The 26,015-nt window shown below is 38.1% G+C and overlaps 1 protein-coding gene across 2 annotated transcripts in view; it reads left to right on the top strand.

Moving 5' to 3' along the window:
- Positions 1 to 26,015, top strand: part of RB1 (RB transcriptional corepressor 1) — a 3,440,561-nt gene that overhangs the window by 3,320,366 nt on the left and 94,180 nt on the right. For both annotated transcript variants that reach the window (XM_044073175.1, XM_044073174.1), the window contains exon 24: positions 16,008 to 16,038. In XM_044073175.1, coding sequence (XP_043929110.1) covers positions 16,008 to 16,038 — 31 coding nt within the window. The remainder of the gene's footprint in view (positions 1 to 16,007; positions 16,039 to 26,015) is intronic.

The raw sequence follows: 26,015 nt of genomic DNA, 5'->3' as shown, positions 1-26,015 counted from the left end.
AAATATATTATGTAGATAAATGTTAATAAAACAATTACAATATTAAAATACACTTGTATACCAACCAAAACTGATGTAAACAGTAAATGTAAATTCAGGATACTTGAACACATATCCAGGACACATAGAAGGGGAGATGTAGAAAATTATACTGAGATCCGTGAAATTAACTGGATAATCAAATTTAGGGCTGATGTACCACCAGGCATTAATGACAAGGTTCCCTTACGTCCTTTGTTGAAATCAAGAAGGATAAAGGTTTTTAAATGAAATAGCATAATGTTTTAATACAAAGATTTTTATTATATGTTCTTTGATATAATACAAAATGTTTTCACAAGCACCTATTGTTATTAACACGTTTTTAAAATGTTTCAGTATTTGATAAGATGTATTTCTTTAAGTCTTACTAGGTTTGGTGCCTTTTTTAATATAAAAATGCTTGCAACGTTGAATCAATTGTAATTTGGTCTGAAGAAGCTACAATAGCGAAAGCGCTTACCACCACTATATTTTGTCTGAATAAACCTGTTTTTTTACTACCTTGGAGTGTTGGGCAACTTATTGCTACTCTCGAAACAAAGAAAGTGTTTTGAAAGAAAGTGTTTTGGAATTATTGGAATCCTCACCATTGTTTTGCTCTACGGACTGTTTTTTGTCTTATTTGGATCCTGTTTTTGTCCGTGGTAGAGCATTTACTCCGTCTGAACTTTATTTTATTCTTTATCTGATTTTTTCGTGGTTCGAACGGAGGCATGATTGGGGAGGATCAAGTACAGATTGAGCTTCCGTATGTATTGCATAATCAACAGGAAGTTCCTAGGGTGTCACGCACGGTTTCTGACCGACTAAGGGACTGTTTGAGAGCGGAGGACAATCCGTTGGCGTCATTTTGTGGAGCGGAAGTCGACACGAACAATATTGGAAGTATGGATTTTAATCGCGAAGGTTTGCGGCTTGCATCAGACAAGCTAGAACAGGATATGCTCAAGTTAAAACGCCTTCAAACACAAAGGCAACATTTTGAGATATGTATCCAGCGTCGGCTGGTTCCGAGAGGCCTTAGAGTACTCAAAATGCCCACTACGGGCACTTTGTATCCAGACTTACTTTATGATTGGCAACAACTTAATATAGAGGTAAGCCTCAACTATATGAGGTTAATGAATGACTTTTTTTCACCAATGGAAGAGACATTGAGAAAGGACATTAATGTGTGTCAACAGAGACTTTATAATGATTATCCTGAGTTAGCTGTGAATAATGTACTTAGTAGCATGCTTGATAATGTTTTGCAATATGAACAAAGGCTCTTGAATCAGAAAAGAGCAAAGCTACAGAGGGATAGTTCTGATTTTAAAATGGGCCGGATTTTTACTTGGCCCAGGTCTAATGGCCATGATAGTAATACTAATGTGATAAATAACTTTGCAGTCCATGTCAACAATCCTGCAGTCAATGTTAATGATACTATTGAGATATGTAAATTGAATGCTGTTAATTCAGCTGATTGTTTGGGAAACGCTGTGATAGATGCTTCTGTTGATAATATCACAGATAGCACTTTGTGTACTGCTGCTAATATTCATATAGGAGAGGAAGTGAATTCTGCCACTAGTAGTTCAGTGACCCCCTCAGGCAGTGGTACAGGGGCTTGCGACTCTCCTATAGAACCCATAGTGCGTAGGAAAACCTTTAGTTCTGCGGTAGGCAATGGTAATGCATCTGCTATGGCCCACAATGGGACTACTGCTCCTTTGCCAGTAGCGACGCATTCCTCTGCTAATAAACTTCCTTTTCCCATCAGAACATATACCAAGGAGGAGAGGGTCCGCTCCAGCAGCAGGGGGCGGCACAAGAGGAAGCTCTCCCCGGATACTTCCGTGAATCGGAGTATCAAGAAAATGTGGGAGAAGAACAAGTAGGACTGGAGTCAGTACTCAATTTATCAAGCCAGATTTTAAGTACACATGAATTGCAAGTACTATCCAAGGGCCTCACTTTTATTCCCAGTAGAAGTAGTAGGCTTGAGGAGACTCTGAAGGATTTTAAATTATTTGTTAGGAATCTCTCTTTAAAAGTTCATTTTAGAAACTCAGGATTTACTACACAGAGTGGTGTGCTCAGGAAACCGAGTTTGTTTGTCCCACCCGTTCATCCATTGGTAGCCGCATATAGTAAATTAGTTGAGGATGATATATATCGCATGAATATAACACAGACTCAGTCTCATAGAGGTAGTTTTAATTTAAACTATAAGCAGAGAGAGGCACTAGAGGCCTTACGTCAGAATCAGAATATTACGGTACGTCCAGCAGATAAAGGAGGAGGCATTGTCATTTTTGACACTGATAGATACAGAAGAGATATGATGAATATGCTGATGGATGATATGTACTATGAAGCTATTTCTGAACAAGCAGTGGATAGGATTATACATAGGGTTCAGTCTACACTGCTTAGTTTATTTAATAATGAAATTATAGACCAAGAACTCTATAATTCCTTCCAAGTTACTCATCCTTTATTACCGACTATTCAAGGTCTCCCGAAGATACATAAGGATCCAGTGAGACCCCCTATGAGGCCAATAGTAGCGGGTAGAGGGTGGATCACAGAACCACTCTCCCTGTATATTGAAGCTCAGTTAAGACCTTTGGTAGAAGCTAATACTGTCACTCTTAGAGACACAAAGCAGTTCCTTCTTGATTTTTATGAGTTCATTAAATCCACCACAGATGTAGAGGATCTTTTATGGGTCACTATGGATGTGCAGTCCCTATTCACGGTGATTCCGAATATAGAAGGTATGGATATGATCAGGTGTTTTTTGGACCGATCAACTTCTTCCATCTCCATGGACGTTGATTTGATTCTTTCGTTATTAGGGATGGTTCTGGAGTCTAATGTTTTTTGCTTTCAGGAACATACGTTCCTTCAAAGGGCTGGCGTGGCTATGGGCATTTCCTGTGCCAATAGCTATGCCAACCTGGTGATGGCTGAATGGGAACATCGGCACTTGTTTGAACATCCATTGTAAGGTCACATGTACCTTTCTATAGGCGTTTTGTTGACGACCTTTTCTTGGTATGGAGAGGTACACCGACACTTTTGGATGAATTCTTTAGACAGTTGAATGAGTCACTTTGGTTCCTCAACTTTACCATGGAATGGTCAGACACAAGAATTCCGTTTCTGGATATATTTGTAGAGAAGATGCATGGAGGAATGGTCAATACAGGATTGCATCGGAAAACTAGTCATAGGAACATGCTGTTGCATCGTACTAGCATGCACCCGGGGTATGTTTACAAGAACATAGTCCGGGGACAGTCTATGAGACTCTCTAGGTATACACCCATTGACTCTCATTTTGAGTCAGGATTGGAGGATTTAGATGCAAGGTTCAAGGAACGTGGTTATAGTGACAAGGACATCGGCAAAGGGATGGAAGCTATCACTACTTTTAGGGATAATAGGGCTATGCCCTATTTTTCAGAGGGTGCCTCAAGATTCTATTCAGAAACAGACCTTATTCAATCTAGCTTGGATGATGTGATATCCAGCGACAAGGTGATCTTTCCCATATATTACACCAAGGATGTAGGTGCCCTCAAGGATATTTACATTAGACACTGGCATGTTTTATCAGTGGATCCTACCATTAGTAGATTAATAGGTGAGGGACCTAGGTTTGTTCATCGCAATAAAAAGAATCTCAAACAGTTGTTGTGTTACCCCAATAGCAGCATCACCAGTATACATGCTGATGATAGACACACGGTACCGTGCAATAGGTGTAATTTTTGTAATTATATCCTGAATGATCCATTATTTAGGTACCCATATGGAAATGGTAGCTTTATGATACGTGTAGCAGGCAACTGCCTATCTAAAGATATAGTGTATTTGGCATCTTGCGTATCGTGTCCAGCCTACTATGTAGGCAAGACGAATCGGACACTAAGAGATAGGATACGCGAGCATGCCTATCATATCAGGAAAGGAACTTTGTCAAATGCACTTGCTAAGCACACAATAGAATATGGTGTTGATCATGAATTTAAATTCAGGATACTTGAACACATATCCAGGACACATAGAAGGGGAGATGTAGAAAATTACACTGAGATCCGTGAAATTAACTGGATAATCAAATTCAGGGCTGATGTACCACCAGGCATTAATGGCAAGGTTCCCTTACGTCCTTTGTTGAAATCAAGAAGGATAAAGGTTTTTAAATGATATAATATAATTTTTTAATATAAAGATTTTTATCATATGCCTTTGAATATAATACAGAATGTTTTCATAAGCATCTATTGTTATTAATACGTTTTTAAAATGTTTTAGTATTTGATAAGATGTATTTCTTTAAGTCTTACTAGGTTTGGCGCCTTTTTTAATATAAAAATGCTTGCAACGTTGAATCAATTGTAATTTGGTCTGAAGAAGCTACAATTACCACCACTATATTTTGTCTGAATAAACCTGTTTTTTTACTACCTTGGAGTGTTGGGCAACTTATTGCTACTCTCGAAACAAAGAAAGTGTTTTGAAAGAAAGTGTTTTGGAATTATTGGAATCCTCACCATTGTTTTGATCTACGGACTGTTTTTTGTCTTATTTGGATCCTGTTTTTTGTCCGTGGTAGAGCATTTACTCCGTCTGAACTTTATTTCATTTTTTAAAGTATTAATATTGTTGGTGTTTATAACCATCAACTAAAGTTTGGCAGCCCTTAGTTTTAATACTGGTGCTATGGAAACCATTTAATTGAGTCCAGGATTTTTCCCTGCATCTAAAACCACCTGCCAATACAATTCCCTGTACTCAATCTGAGTTTCCCACATGCCACCTCTTGGGTTCATAGGTACAACTTCCAAGACAAAAAATTCAAATTTCTGAGACCCACACTTCACTGAATGTTTATATAGTGCATTCCTATCGTTATTGACCCTAATGTCATATAAGTGTTCGTAAATTCTTTGTCTGAGTTTCCTCTCACTTTTACCTATATAAAAAGACCCGCATTTTTTTACAGGTGGCAATATAAATGATACCTTTTGTTTCACAATTCGCAAAGGTATCCAAAAAAAGTTTCCTTTTTCTGGCTTCCACGGTTATTTGACTACCAACAGTTAAATAGGTGCAATATTTGCACCTACCACATTTAAACAGCCCTTTCTTCATAATTCCATTTACCCTGTTCTCACCATTGGTTCCAAACCGGTTTTCTAATATATTCTTAATTGTCTTTCCTTTCCGGTATGTATAAGTAAGTTCATTGTCAAATATACCCTCCAGGTCAGAAACCTTGGAAAAATTGTTCCATTCCCTTGAAAAAATTCTTTTTATTATACCTGAATTCCCATTATAGGTAGTTATTAATCCTGCATCATAATCTTTTATTTGGGTGTTTTCTACTATTTCATCATTTGTTTTGTCAATTTTACCCAATATTGGTGCAAATCTCTCTTTTCTTTTTTCTTTTACCTCTTCCAAGATAGAGTCAAACATCTCACATGGGTAACCTCTATTGATAAAGAGACCCCTCAAATATTTGACCTCTTCCAAAAATACTAAATCATCCGAGGTCATCCTACTTGCATGTACAATTTGACCTTTTACCACCCCTTTCTTCTGATGAAAGGAGTGGCAACTAGAAAAGTGCAAGTAGGAATTGGAGAAAGCATCTTTCCTGTGTATCCGTGAGGCAAATCCACCATTATTCTTACTAATATTTATCCAAATAAAGGAGTTCATCCTGATTAAAATCCGCCGTAAATTTCAAAAAATGAGTGGTATTATCCAAATAATATGTAAAACTATTAAATTCATCTCTGTTTCCTTACCAAAGGAAACATAAATCATCTAAAAATCTACAATATAAAACACAATTACCATAAAAGGGTGAATTTAAAAGGAATTTCTTTTCCCAATATGCCATTACTATGTTTGCATATATTGGGGCACAATGTGACCCCATTGCTACTCCTTTCACTTGTTTGAAATATTCTCCCTGAAAATATATAAAATTGTTTTTAAAATTATCTCCATAAAAATTAAAATATTTCTAAACTCAATCTGGGTTAATTTTTTACTAGCTATTAGCATTTCCTCTAACCATAGTATTCCAGTGTCGTGTGGAATACTAGTAAAAAGATCTACTACATCCATGGTTCCAAATGCTATATTTTCTGAGTATAGGTTACCATCTAATCTTCTCAGAAAATCCCATGAGTCTTTTAAAATGTTTGTATTGGTTTCCAAAATGTACTTTAACTTTTGATCAACATATTTAGCTAGTGGTGCTGTAATAGAGCCTTCAGCCGACACAATGGGCCGTAGTGGTGGGTCTAAACTATCTTTATGTACTTTCGGGATACCAAAAATGCATGGAATCTTAGGTTTGTCAACATTTAAGTAATGATAAGTTTCTTTATCTATAGAGCCTTCCAATAACATGTCATACAACATAACATGAATTTTCTGATATGCAATATTGATCTCATTAATGGAGGCTCTAGTGTATTTATCAGTGTCATTAAGTATTACCATCATTTTAACTTCATACACTATGGTATCCATAAGAACTACGCCCCCACCTTTGTCAGGTTTCATGACTCTTAAACTCTTATTGTTGCTTATTTCTCTTAAAATGGTATTTTCAGTTTGTGTCAAGTTGGAATAAGTCCTTTGATGCACCAAACTTTTTCTAATCTCATTTTCTACCTTACATTCAAAGTTTCTCAACTGTGGATGTGTAGGTGGATTAAAAATACATTTCCTTATTAAACTTTCATGACTACAACCAACATTGTTTTTTCCTTTTAAGAATAATTCTAGATTCTTCTTCCTAATAAGTTTGATATCAATAAGAAGTCTAAAAATGTCAGTACGTTTTCTAGGAATGTAAGTAAATCCTTTCGAGAACAATTGAAACCATCCTACATCAATCTGTATATTGGTGTAATTAAAAATATTGAAATCATCAAATGTCCATTTATTCATATCATGTACAATGTCAGTGGTTAATTCCAATCCTGTTCCTTCCTCGTGTGGGGTTGCCACCCCCTCCCCCTGTAGTTTTTTGAATTGTAAACTACTCTTTCTTTCTCCATTAACCTTTCTGACCTTCTAAGTGGTGGAAATTCTTTATCTAAAATTTGTTGGTCTTCGTTCTCATCATTGTCAATACAGATAACATCGTCACACACCTCTTTTCTCCAATTACCAAACCCTTTTCTGTATGATTTTTTTGGTTTGGGATATTGGACGTTGTTTCTGTATTCTTCTACATCCCTACTAATTTTACCCATTTTTCTTTCATACACATCCTTACACTTCTATTCTACATTTTTAACAGTTTGTGATACTTCTCCTTTTCATTTTCCACAGTATACAGTAAGTCCCCTAAATCAGCTTTATTGATATTGTCTATATCAACCTGTAATTTTTCCATTTCATTTTCATTATTTTTGATAATAGCCTTCATGATACCAAAACCACAATTATCAAAAATAGAATTTAATTCACGATGAAAAGCAGTACCCTCAAACACATTGTTCAGGTACTTGCACACACTAAGCACTTTTGGAACAATACTAATGGTTAAACAATGTTTTAAATAACAATTGTCCATATCAAGCAGTTTGTATTTATACAGGTAAAAGTCCAAGTCTTCCAACATTGATTTGTAATTTTTGTTGTATTTTGTCTGAACCTTTTCACGTTTAAAATCAAATTTAGTATTTCGAATATGCGTGACTAGGTTATCAGTACCTGGTAAGTTGTTCACAGTCTCTGAAGATCTCCGCAAACATTTCCTCTGTCCATTCACTTCAATAACATTGTCGGATAACCCATTGTCGTCCTCCCTAACAATGTTAGGAAAACCATCAAAACTGGAATCACCCAAATCAGTTCCCACACTGGAAACACGAACATTAGCTCTCGTTTCTCCGCCTTTGTTAACCAGGGCACGTTGCAAAACCTCCTGGTTACCCGGAACAAGAGATGCTGAAAAAAACGTAGCCATAGATTGGCTAAGCAGAGTCAGAAGTCCTACCAGCTGAGTAAGCTGTCCTATGAGCTTAAGTAACTTGCCTGTTTCGGACCCTCTGGGACAAGGATCTGCACTGGATGGAAGCTCCATAATACAACAAATAATGCAACAAAAGCAAGTGGCATTGAAAAAACACCACAGTCCAAGCAGCGCAAATAAACCCACTCCTTAGGGTACGTTGCAAACACAGCAAATAAAAAACTTTATTCCAAAGCACACAGCAAACAGTAAACAATGAAACAGTGTAACGCACACAAGGACGTTTTCGTCTTCAACTTCTTCAATACTTCAAAACATAACTGTTGAATCTCTTATATACGTCAAATTACCCTCCATTTCAAATTTCGTGTTTATTGGTTTTTTTCAACGCCACTTGCATTTGTTGCATTATATATATATATATATATATATATATATATATATATATATATATATGGGTACACTTCACATAATCGAATTACGGAAATCTCGAATTTCGTATGGTCGAGACCATATGATCGAGATTTCAGTAAATCGAATATGTGTAGTGTTGAAAAATAAAAGTTTAGTTACCTTAATACATTGTGTACACACAGAGGCAAGGATTCTTGTACGCTCTGTGTGTACATAATGTTTTATTTTTTTGTGTGGTGTTGACAGGAAATGAGAAATCTCCCGTTTTGCACTTCCGCATACAGCGCAAGACGGGAGATTTCCCATTTCCCCACTGTAGCGCGATCTTGGAGTTGGTATATTTAAGTAGGGGTGGGGCACAGCCCCCATGGGGTGCAGGGGTGAAGCCCCCCCTGCAAAAGCGAAGTTTGTCTTTTTTTTTTTTTTCGTTTCATTTCAGAAGTTCGAGTTTACAAAACTCGATGTTTTGGTTTCGGTTATTTGAAGTTCGAGATTTTGTAAATTCGAGCTTCTGAAGTGAATCCATATATATATATATATATATATATATATATGAGTCCACTATGTAATCTCTAAATACTGAAATCCCAAATTTCAATATTTCGAAATTACATAGCTGAAAACCCAACCAAAACACACAGTTCCGAAACCGCATAACCGCGAAATTCAAAATCCTGAAGCTACGCTACACATACAGTACACACACAAACATACACACAACACCCCCCCCCACAATCAAATAAATGATTCTAAACTACAGATAAGGGGGGCAAGCCCCCCTGCACCCCACACCCCACCTACTTATATAGTCTAACTCCGAGATCGCACAGACACAAATGAAACTCGCACACACACATCTTACAGTCCCTCACACACACACACATACACATCACAGTCACAACACATACTAAAGCCCCTAACCAACACTCTTACACATACAAACTTACCTAAACTTCCACCCATCCATCCACACACCGCACCAGCGGAAGTGGAAATTCAACATCTCCATCTGAACATCAAATCAGTAAGACCACAACATCGTAAAACCAGAACACTGCAAACTTCTAACATCGAGCCTTAAAACATTGGAAAATTAATAGACTGAGAGGAAACATTCCACCACTGTCTCCTGTGTAATCCAACGTAAACACCAACTTCCCGAACAGGAATAAAACACCGTAGTGCAAATGTGACAGCCTACTCCACATATCCACAAACAACGAGAATAAGTCATGGAAGCCACTGTAACTTACAAACATCCCTCTTTAAAGACTCCTGTATGACAGTGCTCCACTAGTGGTACACAGCAACTTATCTCGAATAACAGAAACCACACAAACAGTGAACTGCATAGCTTCAATAAACCAGCAAGAGCCTTCAGATAGCTGACAGCATCATAGCTGTACTTGCTCCGTAATACTGCTTCAAATTGGGATTACCACAACAGCAATTTTCTTTTCTTGGGGAAGGGTGGACGCCCTGATGCCATTTGCAGTCACAGTTTGGGTGAGGGTGGACACCCTGCTGCCATTTGCAGTCTCATTTCCTCCACTCTGCCTTGCTGTCTAGCTAACATTGACAGTAAAACAGACAGATCCGTTGCCCAAGCCCTCAAAATACATTTGATCCTGTTATGCCACCCTTCAGTACTATTCTGTGTCCGAGGCAGACATGCATTTAATTGAGACACGTTCCAAAATTGTATGGGGAATAAAGGCGGAAAGCCTACAAATGGCATAGTTCTTGTAGCGGATGTTCTCACCTTCCCCAGTAAGCACCAGTTGCTAAAATATTTTAAGAAACTCTTTCCTTCTAATGGAAATGTGTCTCATAAAGCATTAAATGTGGGTAGCACTTCCTGTTCTTATAGGTTCATAGGTTCATAGGTTCATACTAGGCTATCTGCCCGAGGGCATTTACAAGCCTAGCCCATAGTTTTGTGGCTTACGCCACCCCTTTAGTATGGGGAACTATACCCATTATTTTGCTGTGCCTCTGTCGAGCAGTGACACTGAGGTAATCCCTGGGGTATATCTGCGATCTCCCATCCATCTTCTTCTAGAAATACAAGCACTACTAAACTTTTAACTGCAAGCTGGAACCTTTGTGATTTGTTATATAAAGCAGCCACACCCAGAGATTGCACCTTTCTCCACACATTTTGGCTAAAGTGGAAGAAACAACCTTTTGATTTTATGCCACTAATGTTAGTTCTCACACTTCTAATAGCTGCTACCTCAGAATCACAGAGTACATATTTGACATTTGTTGGTTCATTTAGTAAACTGAATACTCAGTGCCAAATCATATTATAACTTCTCAAAGACTTCTTGGTCATTAGACAATACACATGGGGTACAGTTTACATATAGCCACCATATTTTACAAGACCTTGCAAGTTGTACAGTTGTCTGCGTAAGATTCCCTTATAAAAAAAAGTCCCATCCGTAAATTGTGACACAGCTCAGGTACATTAACAGCTGTCATAACTAATTCAGTCAAGTCACAGCTGGTGTCTATATAATGCTTCTCTATAAATACACCATCTTTAAGAGGAAATGCAGTCAGATCTACATTTTCTAGAGTTAAGTTGTGGTTCCCTTGTGTTCAGTGCTTTATGCGAACTCTACAAACCTGTTGTAATAGAGCTATGGCTAGGTAGGATGGGAATAAAATCTAATGATGTGGATGCCATAACATCATCCACAACTAAGCATGGGATATCTCTAGATAATAACACTTTCTTCTTTAACTCAGTGCACATCAAGTACCTTTCCACTTCTTATGGATCACCCATATGAATTTGGGCAGCTGATTTACATAACATTTCCCCATCAGATTGCGTAATGGTAGCCACACGACCTTTGCATCTGTCTGTATACTTTTGTTTGCAACACCAGTATTTTTTGCAATTCACAGTGCGTTCTAAATTATAAATGTACCCATCAATAAATCACACATCCTTATCCTTTTAAGATTAAGTAATAGGGTATAGGTTTCCAAGGACACCAGGACTTTGGAATGTATTCTCCGGCAGGTTTACAGCACTATGACCAACATCTTAAAGGAGTCAAACCCTTTATATAACAGTTTTGGAGCACTTTTGAATATCTGATTGTCAATGTTTGGGCTTTCATTGTTATGGTGGTGTTTTCTGATGTTTTAAGGCTAGATGTTAGACGTTTGCAGTGTTATGGCTTTATGACGTTGTGATTTCACTGATTCGATGTTCAGTGTTTTGTTAATTCAATGTTCCAAAGTAGAACTCTCTCTCTCTCTCTCTCTCTCTCTATATATATATATATATATATATATATATATATATATAAAATGTGTGTATCTCTGTAAATATATATATATATATATATATATATATATATGTATGTATGTAAATATATATATATGTATATATATATATATATATATATATATGATTTCACTTCAGAATCTCGAATTACTGAAAACTCGAACTTCATATGGTCAAGACCATATGATCGAGTTTTCAGAAACTCGAAATCCCGAAGTGAAATAAAAAAAAAAAAAAGACATAGTTTCTGCAGGGGGGGGGGTAAGCCCCCCTGCACCCTGCCTACTTAACGATACCATCTCCGTGATCGCACTATAGTGAAGAAATGGGAAATCTCACATTCTGCGCTTCTGCATACAGTACGGAATGGGAGATTTCCCTTTTCCCCACTATAGTGCGATCTCAGAGTTGGTATATTTATGTAGGGGAGTGTGGGAGGGCGGAGGGGGGCTGGCCCCCCTGCGGAAACAATGTCTTTGGGCATTGCTTTTTTTTATTTCTCTTCGGGATTTTGAGTTTCTGAAAACTCGATCACACACACATACATGTATATATGCATGGGTTTACTTCATTACACCAAAATCCCACTTACCTGACTTTCAAAAGACCGAGATGAAAAACCTGAAACTCCACCGACAGGTCACTACGGGTAAGTAACTGCTTGCCCAGCTCTGTAAATACACTAAAACCAAAGCAAAGAAAACCCACCCATGTGGCGGGGCTTTGCCCTCCACACATCCCCAACTAAATATACCAACTCCGAGATCGCACTACCACAGCGGTAAGGGGCAAAGGTCAACATGATGGCCAAGTGGTTACTTACCCATAGTGATCTGTTGCTGTTCCGAGCAGTCGGTCTTCTGGAGTTTCGGGTTTTTCATCTCAGTCTTTTGAAAGTCAGGTAAGTGGGATTTCAGACTGCTGAAGTAGACCCATGTATATATATATATATATATATATATATATATATATATATATATATGTGTGTGTGTGTGTGTGTGTGTGTGTGTGTATGTTTGTGTATATATAAAGAGAGAGAGAGAGATACAGATAGATGGATAGGTATGGTGGACAACTGCCATTAACAGGCTTTACAATAAAAGGAAGAAATTGCTGTCTAAGAATAAGAGGGAGCAAGCTGTAAACTGGAAACACTCTCTCCTCAGCTTAAACAAGCGAATAAGACTTCTTGTGAAGTCTTCTAAACAAATTGCAAATTCAAATTAGCTTCCTCAACAAAGGACAACCATAAGGCAATCTTAAGTTACATACGTAACCTAAAAGGAAAGGGCCAGATTTGTACCATACTGGTCACCATTGATATCACATATACTGAGCCTAGAGACATAGCTAACCTATTGGCTGACAGATTCTGTGAAAACATCACTCCCCTGTCCCCACCACACGTACCCCATGATGTCCCTACCACCTGTCTCCTACCTTATATCTCTAAAGAGCAGGTCATAAATGCCCTCTCTAAGGCTAAAAACATGGCATCTTTGGGACCTGATAACATCACAGGCTGCATCCTACATGCTCCTAACAAGAATTAGCAACACCATTAGGTAGTACCAGCTTCATCCCAGCTGAATGGAAAACGGCCACCATTATCCCCTTGCGCAAAGATGGTGCTTCCACTAACCCCAGGAACTATAGGCCTATTAACCTGACTAGCCTTATTTGCAAGACCATGGAGTGAATCATCATGTACCTTATCAACATAGATATAGGTAATCTCTAAACACTTGATCCTACTCAGTTTGGATTTGTCAAAGGGAGAGCATGCCTGTTAAACCTGGTGGAATTCTTTGAGACAGTCACCAAGGCCTTGGATGAGGGGAAATCTGTACATACAGCCTACCTCGACTTAGCCAAGGCGTTTGATACTACCCCCCACTCAGGGATCATTGACAAACTAAGCCAGCTAGGTATCAGCCCTTATATTGTTAGCTGTGTCTCTAACTAGCTCACTGATAGAACCCATATCCACCTCCAACAGCAGACCTGTAAGCAGTGGTGTTCCACAGGGTTCAGTCCTGCGACCTCTACTGCTTGGAATCTATTTCTCCAAAGTACAAGCAAAAACTACAGGTCTGTGGCTATCACAGTTTGCTGATGACTGCAAACTGGGAACGATCATAGAATCTCCAGATGATGTCATCATCCTACAAGAGGGTCTTACACAAACAAGTGATTAGTGCCAAAGTCATGGCCTTAAACTCAATGCAAAAAAATGTATTATCACCCCTTTCGGTAAGAGCAATGTTCCTGCTAACTACCATATCAACAGCAACACCTTAAGTACGCACTCAGTGGTGAGACACCTGTGCACACAGGTTGACAGCAACCTTACCTTTGACCACCATGTCTCCACAGTGGTAAGAAGGGCATTGTATATTGCTCATCTCATAAGTAAGGGCAGTGCCTCCAGAAAAAAAGAAGTTATAACCTCCCTGTACTCTTCCTCATTAGGCTAATAATTGAGTACAATGCCCCTTTTGGTATGTACCTTTCCAAGCACCTGCAGCAATTTGAGACACCACAAAGGTTCCTTACATGGAGAATTCAAGGTCTTCAGCATCTGTCCTATGCAGATTGTGTGAAATCACTATCACTTTATTCTGTTTCATACAGACTACTCAGAGGTAATCTCTGTCTTGCATACAAGGCAATCTCTGACCCTGCTTTATTGGAAGTGTTGCATATCCGTAAGTCAAATGTACACTTGTTACTCATTCTAAAGACCTTAACCTGGTATGTGACATTAATAGAACATGCTGGAGGGACAGATTTGTCTCCCAGAGGTTACCAGTTTGGAACAGACTCCCACTTCATGTCAAACAGAGCACCTCACTGGCCTTCTTCAAACGCAATCTGGATGATTGGATGGGTAACCGTAAATTCACCCCAGGGGTTTCACCTGTGTCCCTCTTGGACAAGGGCAATAGGTGCTGATCATGGAAACATGGGTAGAACTTGACTAGGTTTGTAAGGGCCCTAGGACCATTAGCGTAGTAACTTCCTATGATCTGATGATTCTATATGTGGCTTACCTAGTATTGATGAATTTTAGCTGCAGTCAACCTTTGTATTGACAGCACTGTTTAGTTGACAATATGGATGGTTGACAATTGAGTGAGAATGGACAATCCCTGGGGTTAGGGAATATGCCCTTTCTTCAGGGATTGTGCAGTCTTTGTGTTGGAATAAATAAGCTGCAGGGCATGTAGGGAGTGCAAGTGGATAAAAACACTTTAATTGTATGTTCCAAGGATTAGCCTTGGAGCATGTGCAGTAGCATATCGACGTTTATTTTTTAGTGTAAGTGTGTCAAAGTTAATGATATTAAAATAGCAGCTTCCAACAAAGCCAGCTTATAAGACTGGGGGAAATGCTTATGAACTTCTGACACTACTTTATTTCAGTGTAAAGCTGTGTTGCATTTAGTACCATATGCTATCACTGCATGAGGATGTGTTGAGCAGTGTCTACTGTTCAGGAGGATTTTGTTAATAACATATACAGTGAATGAGTCGCTGTGCATTTCTGTTTAAACGTCTATTCATGCCATCTACAAAGGGCAAGGAATTGTTCCACAATTTAGGAGTTCTTGGAAATGGTACTTATAATATACTTCAGTGTGTGAAAGTTGTTTCTTTACAGCGTGGAAAATATTCATGCTACATTTCAGCCTTCAGCAAGTAGCTGAGAGAAAGCAGCCAGTCAGACTAAAAGGCAGGTAATACTCAAAACCACAAATCCAAACCAGTGAAAATGAAAAACGAATCACGACCACAGCACATAAGTGCTTCGGGTACACAAGGAAATTGCACCGTTATACTAAAGTCACTGTTCGTTTATTTAAACAAAGTAAAGAATGAGCTCTTTCGTTTTACCTCTTGTAAAAACTTCATCAGATCAAAAGGCAGGTAATGATGTATGTTTACCAAACCAGATTTACCTTTGGTTTTCGTTGTTAAAGTGGAGATTACTTATTTTTAGAGTAACATGTGCACTACTACTATGTATATTACTGTGTATGTTAATTTAGGAAAGCATATGTTAGCAGTATTAGTATATGTATATGTGTGACATTCATTACTAAATGTATCAGTCAGAATATAGAAAATGCTTACCATTGTTTCTAGGTTTGTACTCTACCTAGTCAGTTTAAACATGTCTTTGTTTGTGAATGTTTAATATATATGTATTTTTAAAACTTTTCTGTTTTGTCTACAGAATTTTGGTGTCAATTGGTGAAACATTTGGGGTAAGTATTTGCTTGTCAAAATATTTTAAATTAGAAGACTTTGCTGGAAAATATCTTCTTCTTGTGATTAATGCAGTGCTGTTTTTTATTCTGTTCATGTGTATTGAATTATGTTGCTCTTGTTACTGTAAGAACAATTTTTAATTTTACTTATGAATTAACAAGCAGAGGAAAGCATATTGGTAGAAGTGATTGCTTGAAGTAGCTTACAATATTAACAAACATGCATTATCATCCCCTTCGGTAAGGTTGATGTTCCTGCAAACTACCACATCAATAACAATACCCTAAGCACACAGTCAGTGGTGAGAGATCTGGGCACACAAGTTGACAGCAACCTTAACTTCGATCACCATGTCTCCACATTGGTAAGAAGGGCATTTTACATTGCTCATCTCATAAGTAAGGACATTGCTTCCAGAAAAAAAAAAGGTTATAACCCCCTTGTATTATTCCCTCATCAGGCCAATAATCGAGTACAACGCTCCCTTTGGTATGTTCCTTTCCAACATCTGCAGCAATTGGAAAGACCACAAAGTTTCCTTACGAAGAAAATTCAGGGTCTTCAAGATGTGTCTTATGTGGACAGACAAATCATTGTCACTTTACTCTGTGTCATACAGACTGATCAGAGGCGACCTGTGCCTTGCATAGAGAGCAATCTCTGACCCAGCTTTGATGGAAATGCTGCATATTCACAAGTCAAATGGCACACAAGTCACTTGCTCAAAGGACGTTAACCTGGTATGTGACATCAGTAGAACGTCCTGGAGAGACAAAATTGTCTCACAGAGGTTACACCACCTTTGGAACAAGCTTCCTATTCATTTTAAACAAAGCCTCTCGTTGGCCCTATTTAAGTGCAGTTTGTATGATTGGATTGATAACCAGAAATTCACCCCAGAGTTTCACCTCTGTCCTCTTGGACAGGGGCAATAGGCACTTATTTTACTGTCTGCTTGAACCAGACACCCTTGAACATGGGTTGAACTTGGCTTGGCTTGTAAGGGACCTGGAGCCGTTAGCCTAGTTAACTCCTATGATTCTATGACAAATGTAAGGCTTTTGTGTAACTTACCTTATTGTCTTAATTTGTTATACAGGTTTAGTAGTAACCAACTATAACTTTTATGACAGAAAATTATTGGCATAAAATAGTATCCCTGTCCTTGAAGCTGTGCTTGCCCAAGTTGTTAGTCTTCACATGATTGCAAAGAGTTGTGTAATAAACTGCAGCGCATTTAAAAATGTTGTCACTATGCAATGCTTTCTAAACTTTGGATTATAATACTTCATTTTTTAAAAACGCTATTAATAGCAACATGTAATAAAGTATGATTCACACTTAATACCAGTGCGCAATAAAACAGTCACAGTCAGTAGAAGTTCTGTAGTTCTGATCACTGACGGAATGCCTGATAAGCTACTGTAAATGAATGGTTGCACCACCTCCTTCGGTCTGAGTTGTTCAACAGTACACTGGACAAAATATAGTAAGAATGACTGAGTTTGTTTTTCTACCTTTGAGTTGTATTTTATTTGTAAGTACATTCTGTAGGATAATAAACAGTTTCCTGACTCTGTGTGTGCATGTGTTGTGTATATCTGTATATATTTCATTGTTTTCTTTGTTCAGATTAAGGTTATGCTGTGCAGATTAATTAGGCAGTCAGAGGCAACAAATGCAAATTTAATGCAGTCAGAAAAATATTTGTAAGGAAACGGGCAATTGGTGGTTGAAGTTTTGACAAAATGTTGTGTTCTTTATTTTAGCTGGGGTTTGTATTACAGATGAATGTTACCTTTATTCATTGTAATTTGCACTGCAGAAAGCTGGTAGTCACCCTGTTAATCAGCATCTAGGATCACAATGTTATGTTGTTCTTGGATCGGTGGTCTTGGTGGTATTTTATTATTTTTTGGGTTTTTTTTGTTTTTTAAAGTTGTATTTGTTATGTTATTTATTGTTATGTTGTGTCAGTACAGCATTCCAGTGCAACCGTCAAGTACCATGTCTGTTAATTTGCTGCTTGTTTCCTTATTTATTTTTATTTTACTTACCATCCATTCCTAATAGATTCCCCATTGAATTATTTGTTAAACTGTAACATCTTCATTTATTTAATTTATCCTTTGTTGACTGGGTTCGTTCAGTAGGCTAGTGACCTCTTTTTAGGAGAGATCTGGGGTGGCATTTGTACTACTAAGAGAAATTTGGCCAGGGCATCAGGGAACTTCACCTCTCTTTTAGATAAGTGCCATGAGATCTTTTACATCCACCTGAGCAACCACTAACTCAAGCAGGTGAGACCTAAGTAACCTGGGAATAAACCCCTGTATTACCCGCTGAATTGCCATCTTGACTCACAGATATGGCACAGATAATCAAAATAGGGGAAATTACCTCCGCAAAGTGACCAGTCAACAAAGGAGTCCCCCATGGTTCTGTGCTGGGATCTCTCATGTGGCAGCTACTTTTCTGAAGTACAAACCAATACCACAAGGCTCTGTCTAAGTTTGCAGATGACTGCAAGCTAGGAGTTGTCATTGAATCTTCAAATGACTTAGCCATCAAATAACTGGTGCCAGAATCATGGACTGAAACTAAATATCAAAAAATACATCATCATATCCTTTGGGGAATCCTTTAATTCAGAACTACCACATTGACAATATGCATTAAGAGATGACCCAGTTGTTTGGGATTTGGTAACTTATATGGATGCAGACATAACGTTTAACCAGTATGTCTCCATTATTGTAAGAAAATGTTTCTGTTTTGCACAGCTTGTAAACAAAGGATTGTGTCTAGACCTAGGGATGTCATTGTCCCCCTTTATTCAGCCTACATTAGGCTAGTCATTGAATATAATGACCCATTTGACATACATCTGTCTGTATACATGCAACAGCTGAAACACTCACAGAGATGCCTTACTAAAAGGATGCAAGGCCTAAATAACATGTCCTATATGGTTTGTCAGAAGTGTGTTTGGACAGCTATACCCTATACTCGGTATCCTACAGACTGCTAAGAGGTAACCAGTGTCTGGCATACAAGGCATCCTCTGACCTATTAGTGATGGACTCATTGCCCATCAGCAAGTCAAATGGCATAAGAAGTACTCAGTTTAGGTACCTAAACCTCTTCTGCACCATCAGCAGAACAGTTTGGAGGGACAGGCATATCTCGCAGAGGATACTACTGCGCTGGCACGGACTCCCCATCCACATAAAACAAAGTTCATTCCTATCCATATTCGATTTATGGATGGAAACAGAACATTTACCCCAAGACAGCCCCCTTTACTACATACAAGCAGAGGCAGCTCCTAAATCCTTTATCCTATGCATGGTTCCCTCAAATTATCTGTGGTATGATCCCAGTTATTCTCATTAGGGGTAATGTATAACTGTCGACCATGGGATGGTTAAGGCCAGTCTATAACCAAATGGGATAGGTTTTTTTAGCAACTAAAGGCTATTTATCTAGACTTAAAATGGCCCACAAGGGCAGCTAGCCTAGTATGTACCTACAAACCTATTAACAATTAGTGGAATGAGAGAACTTCATTTTCTAGTAGCCTCTCAGTTGTGAGTTGGGGGGAATCACCAGTAAATGAGATCAGATTAGACAAGTGAAAATCTACAGATTCATTTGTAACCTGGACAGGAGAGATGATCTTTGTATGGTGTGCTTCATTACACTTTCCATGAAATGGGGTGATGACCATCACAGTAATCATTACTACTCTGAATCTTTATACATGGAAATTAACCAAAGGCACACATCTATTCTTCCACCCTGATTCCAAGAGATGTCAGCTATCCTGAGAGTAGAGCTGGCCTCTTCCCCTTTACAGGAATTGTAACTTGATTGCATTAAGAAAAGGGAGAGTAGCCTTCACTGTCATCAGTTCTTTTTAGTTGTAAAAACAATTTGGTCTTTAGACTGTTGCTTCCTGCCAGGTAGCTTTCAGACAGTGATAGGCACCCAATTGGGGAAAATGTATTTTCCAATTTGTTTTTCTGAGGTTGCCATTTTTGTTTGCTGTTGCTGTATTTTGAGATTTTTTTCCCCCAGAGTTTTTGGGAGATTTTCCAAGGCCCATGATAACCCTGTGAAGGATCACCAATAAGTACCCCTGTAAGATATATAGTCCCCTGAAATATACCTTCTTCACCGTCTGTTTTTCCTAAGAGAAAACCATATGGCTTCATCATGCAGGGACTGGACTGACTGTAAGGCATACTTTCATTCAGAAAATGTTGCTGTATTATGACCAAAACATCCAGAGCTTCCTGACACTTAAGAAACTACTAGTGCTGGGCCATGGGGGCTTCCTGCTGTCCATGAGTTGAGTCCCCAGAAGAAAAGTGCCAAGACAGGAAGATAGAAAAGCTGTAAATAGGGTGATCATAAAATACTCCACAGTCAGTGAGTGAAGGAACTGACCTATTTGGGCAAGGTGTACTCTCTTTTTTGCTGCTACTCTGATAAGAACCACCTTGGGAGACTTCCTTAACCTGGTGCATCAAGGGGCTGTCAGATATGTATGGAAAATATCTGGAACCTGAATAGGTGATCTACATGACAAATCTACTGTTACAGTGAATAGTTATCTATTTGTACTGTTGACAGAGGGTGTAGCTAACTATTTTTGCACCTGGTGCCCTCCTCCTAATATTAAAAAAGGCACTTTTTGGAGACTTCTTAGAGACATGAAGAACAAAGGAAAAAATATTTTGCAAGCTATTAATAGCAAAAAAAAAAGAATAGATAAATAAGCTCTTTTCATCTTTTAAACTGCAGCAAGATGCTACTGCTTATATCACACATGGAACACTAGTTTTGATTTCAGATTTAATTAATTCATTCATTCATTAATTAATTACATTCAATTGCTGGAAAGGTCAGACTAGGTTGATGCTAATTTTCAGCAAAGGCTCAGGGAGAAATGCTCCAAATTATTGCAAAACATTTTAAGAAACATAATTATATAGTCTTCAAAAATAAAACAAAAACATTTGCAGTTTAAATTGTAACAAATTAGAAACATTAGACATAATATAAAAACATTAAGCATCAATACAAGGTATATGATAAATATTTAATAGTTAGAGAAATTTTAGATAGTTTATAGGGAAGTTAAAGGCAAATTAGTGTAATTCTTCTTCTTCTTTCGGCTTTTCCCAGTTAGAGGTCGCCACAGTGGATCACTGTCCGCTCATGATTGGCAGTGGAGTTTTACGGTGTCAAGTTGCCAGCCCGGCACTCAACCTTCCACAGAAGGCACACACATGCACACACTCATGCCTAGGGCCAATTTTGTCTGTCCAATTCACCTACAGCATGTCTTTGGGATGTGGGAGGAAACCCACACGACCACAGGGAGGACATGCAGACTCCGCACAGAAGGCACCCCAGCCGAGGATTGAACCGGGGAACCTCTTGCTATGAGGCGGCAATGCTAACCACTGAAAGGTAAATTAGTGTAATACAAACAGGAATTGCAATATGAAATGAGGGAAAAACAGGGTTATAGTATAGTTAGAGAGAAAGTCAGGGAAGAGAATTCAATATCAGTTAGGAAGTAAGTGACAAAGAGAGTAAGGCGGTGTAAGGAATGGAAAAGGTACTTATTCACATTTAGGGATATAGTTTGTCCTGGTTTTGAGCAAGAACAGAGACAGATTTTAGCTAGTCTTTCAGAGTGTTTTTTGAAAGATGGGAGGGGAGGGTATAGACCTGATGGATACAGGTAAGGACTTCAAGACCTTAGCAACCTTGTACGAGTATAGACAATGCACAGCAGATTTATTAGGTTTGTGGATGGACAGGAGTTTTTGGTCACTGGATCACAATGACCGGCTGGGAACATTGTGAAAAATGTTTTTTGGTGCTAGACAGGCAGGCAGATGGATGATGGATAATTTTATAGGTGGTAAGAAGCTATGTATATGTTAGTTGATGTGACAGTTCTAACCAATTTAGGCTTTTCAGTGCTATATAGTTTTGGGTTCTGAAAGCAACTTTGTTATAGCATTGTTCAAATTTAAATTTTTGTGAAGCCTGGAGGTTAGTAAGGATGGGAGCGCCATAAGGAAGTGTGGAGAAGAGATGTAGATAGTGGCAAGTGTAGTTTTGGTTGCAACAATGAGAAAGCTTTTGGCTCTGTAAAGCATCCCTAGTTTTTGATTAGCTTTTCTTATGCAATTTTGTATATGCAGGTCAAATGTAAGAATATCATCTACTATCACCCTTAATAGTTTCCTATGAGAAGTGACTTCAGTGGTTGTATTAAATTTGTTTTTTCATGAGAGAGGGATTTGAGGGGAAAAAGTAATAGTTTGGTCTTTTTTGCATTGAGCAGGAGTTGTGAGTTATGAAGCCATGTTTCAGTGGCTGTTAAAGGTTCCTGAGTACTTTTTTGGAGCCATACCATATTGTCAGATGTGGAAATCCAAGTGGAATCATCTGTGTATTCTATTAGGGTGGCTTGTTGTGTAGAAGTATAGAGGGTGTTGGTGAAAATGTTAAAGAGGAGGAGGCCAAGTATAGAGCCTTGTGGTACACCAGTGGAGACTGGGAGGTAAGGAGAGAGCACCAAATGCCATTTTACTGACTGATACCTATTGGACAGGTAGCTCTTGAACTACAGAATGGTTGGCCGAGAGAGACCTAGTTGAGGACATTTGAAGTAGAAGTTTGCTGTGACAAACTATGTTGAAGACTTTACACAAGTCTAGAAATAAGGAAGAGACTAGTTTGCCATTATCTTTAGCTTTATTGACAATGTCTCTATAGATTAGAAGGGTAGTGCTAGTACTGTTGGAAGGATGGTAGCCATGTTGTGTAGGGTATAGGAGTTCGTCCTGCCGGAGATAGTCTAGCAATTGTTTTTGAATACATTTTCAAGTGTTTTGGCGAGGAGAAGTAATATTGCTATAGGTGTAAAGTTATTAATGTCTGTTGAAGTTCTTTCTTTATGTAGAGGAATAGTGTGTGACTTTTTCCAGAGAGAAGGAATGTGGGATTCCTGGATTGACCTATTTATGTGCATTGAGACAAGACAGGCAATGCTACTGGCTGCAATTTTTAGGTACTCGCATGAAAGGTCATTAGCTGAAGAACAGCACGGTTTAAGTTTGTTTGAGTAGTTTTATACAGGATGTCAGCACAGATTTGAAGGTGAAAATGGATGTGGTGATACATAGCTGTTTGGTAGGGTTGGGATTAGATGTTGAGGAATCCTTGGTTAAAGATGCTGTACTGTCTGTAAAATAACAGTTGAACTGTATTGTAGTTTCAAGTGGTGTGTTATCTGGAGAGGGGTTTAGGCTGAATATTTGGCCGGGATGTAAGTTTTTTTTTTAATGGATGTCCAAAATTTTTTAGGGTTGTTTATTATTATTATTCTGAAAGTTGTTATAGTATAGTTTTTGTATCTTCATTTATTTGCTTTTTAGTCCGATTGCAAAGCATTTTGAAGTTTTCAACATATTGAGTTGTTTTATATTTTTGCTATTCTCTCCATGCTTTTTCTCTATCCTGCATTAGCATTCTACTGTTTTTGGATAGCCACATTGCATTATTTTTTCAGTCTCTTCCTTCTAGGAGGTGCAAGGCTATTTAGGATATTTAGAAAAGATATATTGAATTCAATTATAGCATTGTCTAAAGGGAGGATTTTTAGGAAGTTCAAGTTAATAGATGAACATTTCAGGGTTAAACTTGGAAAGGTTACGTGTTGTTTTATAACTATGGTGTTTAACCAGATGTGTGAGATGTCTAGTTGTATAGATTGGAAGATTATCATTGAGAGTCTGACATTGTACCTGTGGTGGAATATCTGCTAGGATCTGATACTAAGATCCAGTCTAATAGAGAATTTGATGTGTTTCTATAATGCATGGGGCTATTAATTAGTTGTGTGAAACCATATAAGTTCCTGCTAAGTGCAGGGAAGTTAATGTCCAACCAGTTGGCATTCACATCACCTAGTAATATTTTTACCTGTAAAAATGTTAACTATCCAGTGTAGGATATCTTCCAGTATAGCTGTATTTTCACCAGGAGGGATATAAAGGACAGTAATATATATTACACTCAGGTTAATTTATAAGTGAAAGCAATCAGTTTGTAGCCAGAACAAAGCAATTAACAAAGAGATGTGAATAAAACAGGTCTGTCATTTCCTCAGACTAAATAACTGGCATATGCAATATAGTCTACTGGTCAATCAAAAGGACACAGTGGCCAGGTTAGTAAGAGGTCCTTAGAGTGCATGGACTATTTCACAGAGATGTTCAATCACCGATTAGATATGTATTTAACTGATTGAAGTTAATACACAACAAGATTCTTCATGATACATGTGCTTAAAATTCTCAGCAGGCTTGTAGGTGTAGGGCCTTTTGTCAGATGATCTGCGATGTCGAGGTCAGATGTAGAGACTGCAGGCTCTGAAATGAAAGAAAGAAAAAAAATCTCTAGTAATATGTCAAATTATATTGAAGCAATAAAGTTAGTACTTGTACAAAAAAAGAGATGGAGGAAGGACCACAGTAAGTCAGAGCAAGACAGTACAGGGGACATGTTAGGGTAGAGTGATGGTAAGACAGTGTATGAACATAAACTCAGAATAGTTTTAGCAGGAAGTGTACTGACAGAGAACCAAAGTAACGCAGCATAAATATGCAGCTGTATCAAGCAAAGTATCAGAACATGGCAGTACACTGATAAGTACAATACAACACCATCTTAGAAAACATTCATGGGACTCACCAGTACATCAAAATAGTGTAATATCTTTGTCATCTGTGTGTGTGTGTGTGTGTGTGTGTGTGTGTGTGTGTGTGTGTGTGTGTGTGTGTGTGTGTGTGTGTGTGTGTATGTATATATATATATATATATATATATATATATATATATATATATATAATGTGTATGTACATCTATGTGTACATGTATATGTATTTATGTATTTATATACATATGTATGTGTGTATGTATATACCAGACACCAGCAACTGACATTACATACATATGTGTTAAAGGGAAACACGTTAAGTATACATAATACAGCGTATCCGCTCTGAATGAAAGTGTTACAAATGTAACATACTACCAAAGTCTTTTCACTATTTTATAGTCTTAGAACAAATAGAAATGTAATAACATATGACACATACCTCCTCTATGAAGGAAGATAGTTGACTGAATGTAAGAAGACACAGCTCTGAAGGGATATTTAGTAATACCTTCTACTACAGTGACAGTCCTACCCTCCGGTCAGTTTATAACTGAGAGTAATTAGTTTATAGCCAGGACAAAGCAATTAAAAAAGACATGCAAGTAAAACAGGTTGTCATTTCCTGAGACTAAATAACTGGCATATGCAGTATAGTCTACTGGTCACTTAAAAGGGGACGGTGACCAGTTTGGTAAGTAGTCCTTAGGGTACACAGACTATTTTACAGAGACTTTCAATCATAGAGCAGCCATATGCTTAACTGAATACAGTTAATACACAGCAAGCTTTTTCATGATAAATATGCTTACATTAAACAATGACAAAATTCTCAGTAAGCTTGTAGGTGTAGGGCCTTGTGGCAGAACTCCTGCAGTATTAGATCAGATGTAGTGACTGCAGGCTATTAAACAATGACAAAATTATCAGTAAGCTTGTAGGCGTAAGGCCTTGTGGCAGAGCCCTTGCAATATCAATGTCAGATGTAGTGACAGTAGGCTATTAAACAATGACAAAATTCTAAGCCAGCTTGTAGGTCTAGGGCCTTGTGGAAGAATTCCTGCAGTACTGAGGTCAGATGTAGTGACTGCAGGCTGTTAAACAATGAAAAAATTCTGAGTGAGTTTGTAGGTGTAGATCCTTATGGCAGAGCTCCTGCAATATTACAAATGGAATACTAGCATTTATTTCTAAGTGAGGAGCCACAGTGGTGCAGCGATAGCA

This window comes from Protopterus annectens, chromosome 5.part1 (assembly GCF_019279795.1).
Source record: "Protopterus annectens isolate FY-2018-M chromosome 5.part1, PAN1.0, whole genome shotgun sequence".
In the NCBI taxonomy this organism is placed as follows: Eukaryota; Metazoa; Chordata; order Ceratodontiformes; family Protopteridae; genus Protopterus; species Protopterus annectens.
The sequence above is the reverse complement of the archived record's forward strand: the minus strand, read 5'-3'. Positions and strand labels throughout refer to the sequence as shown.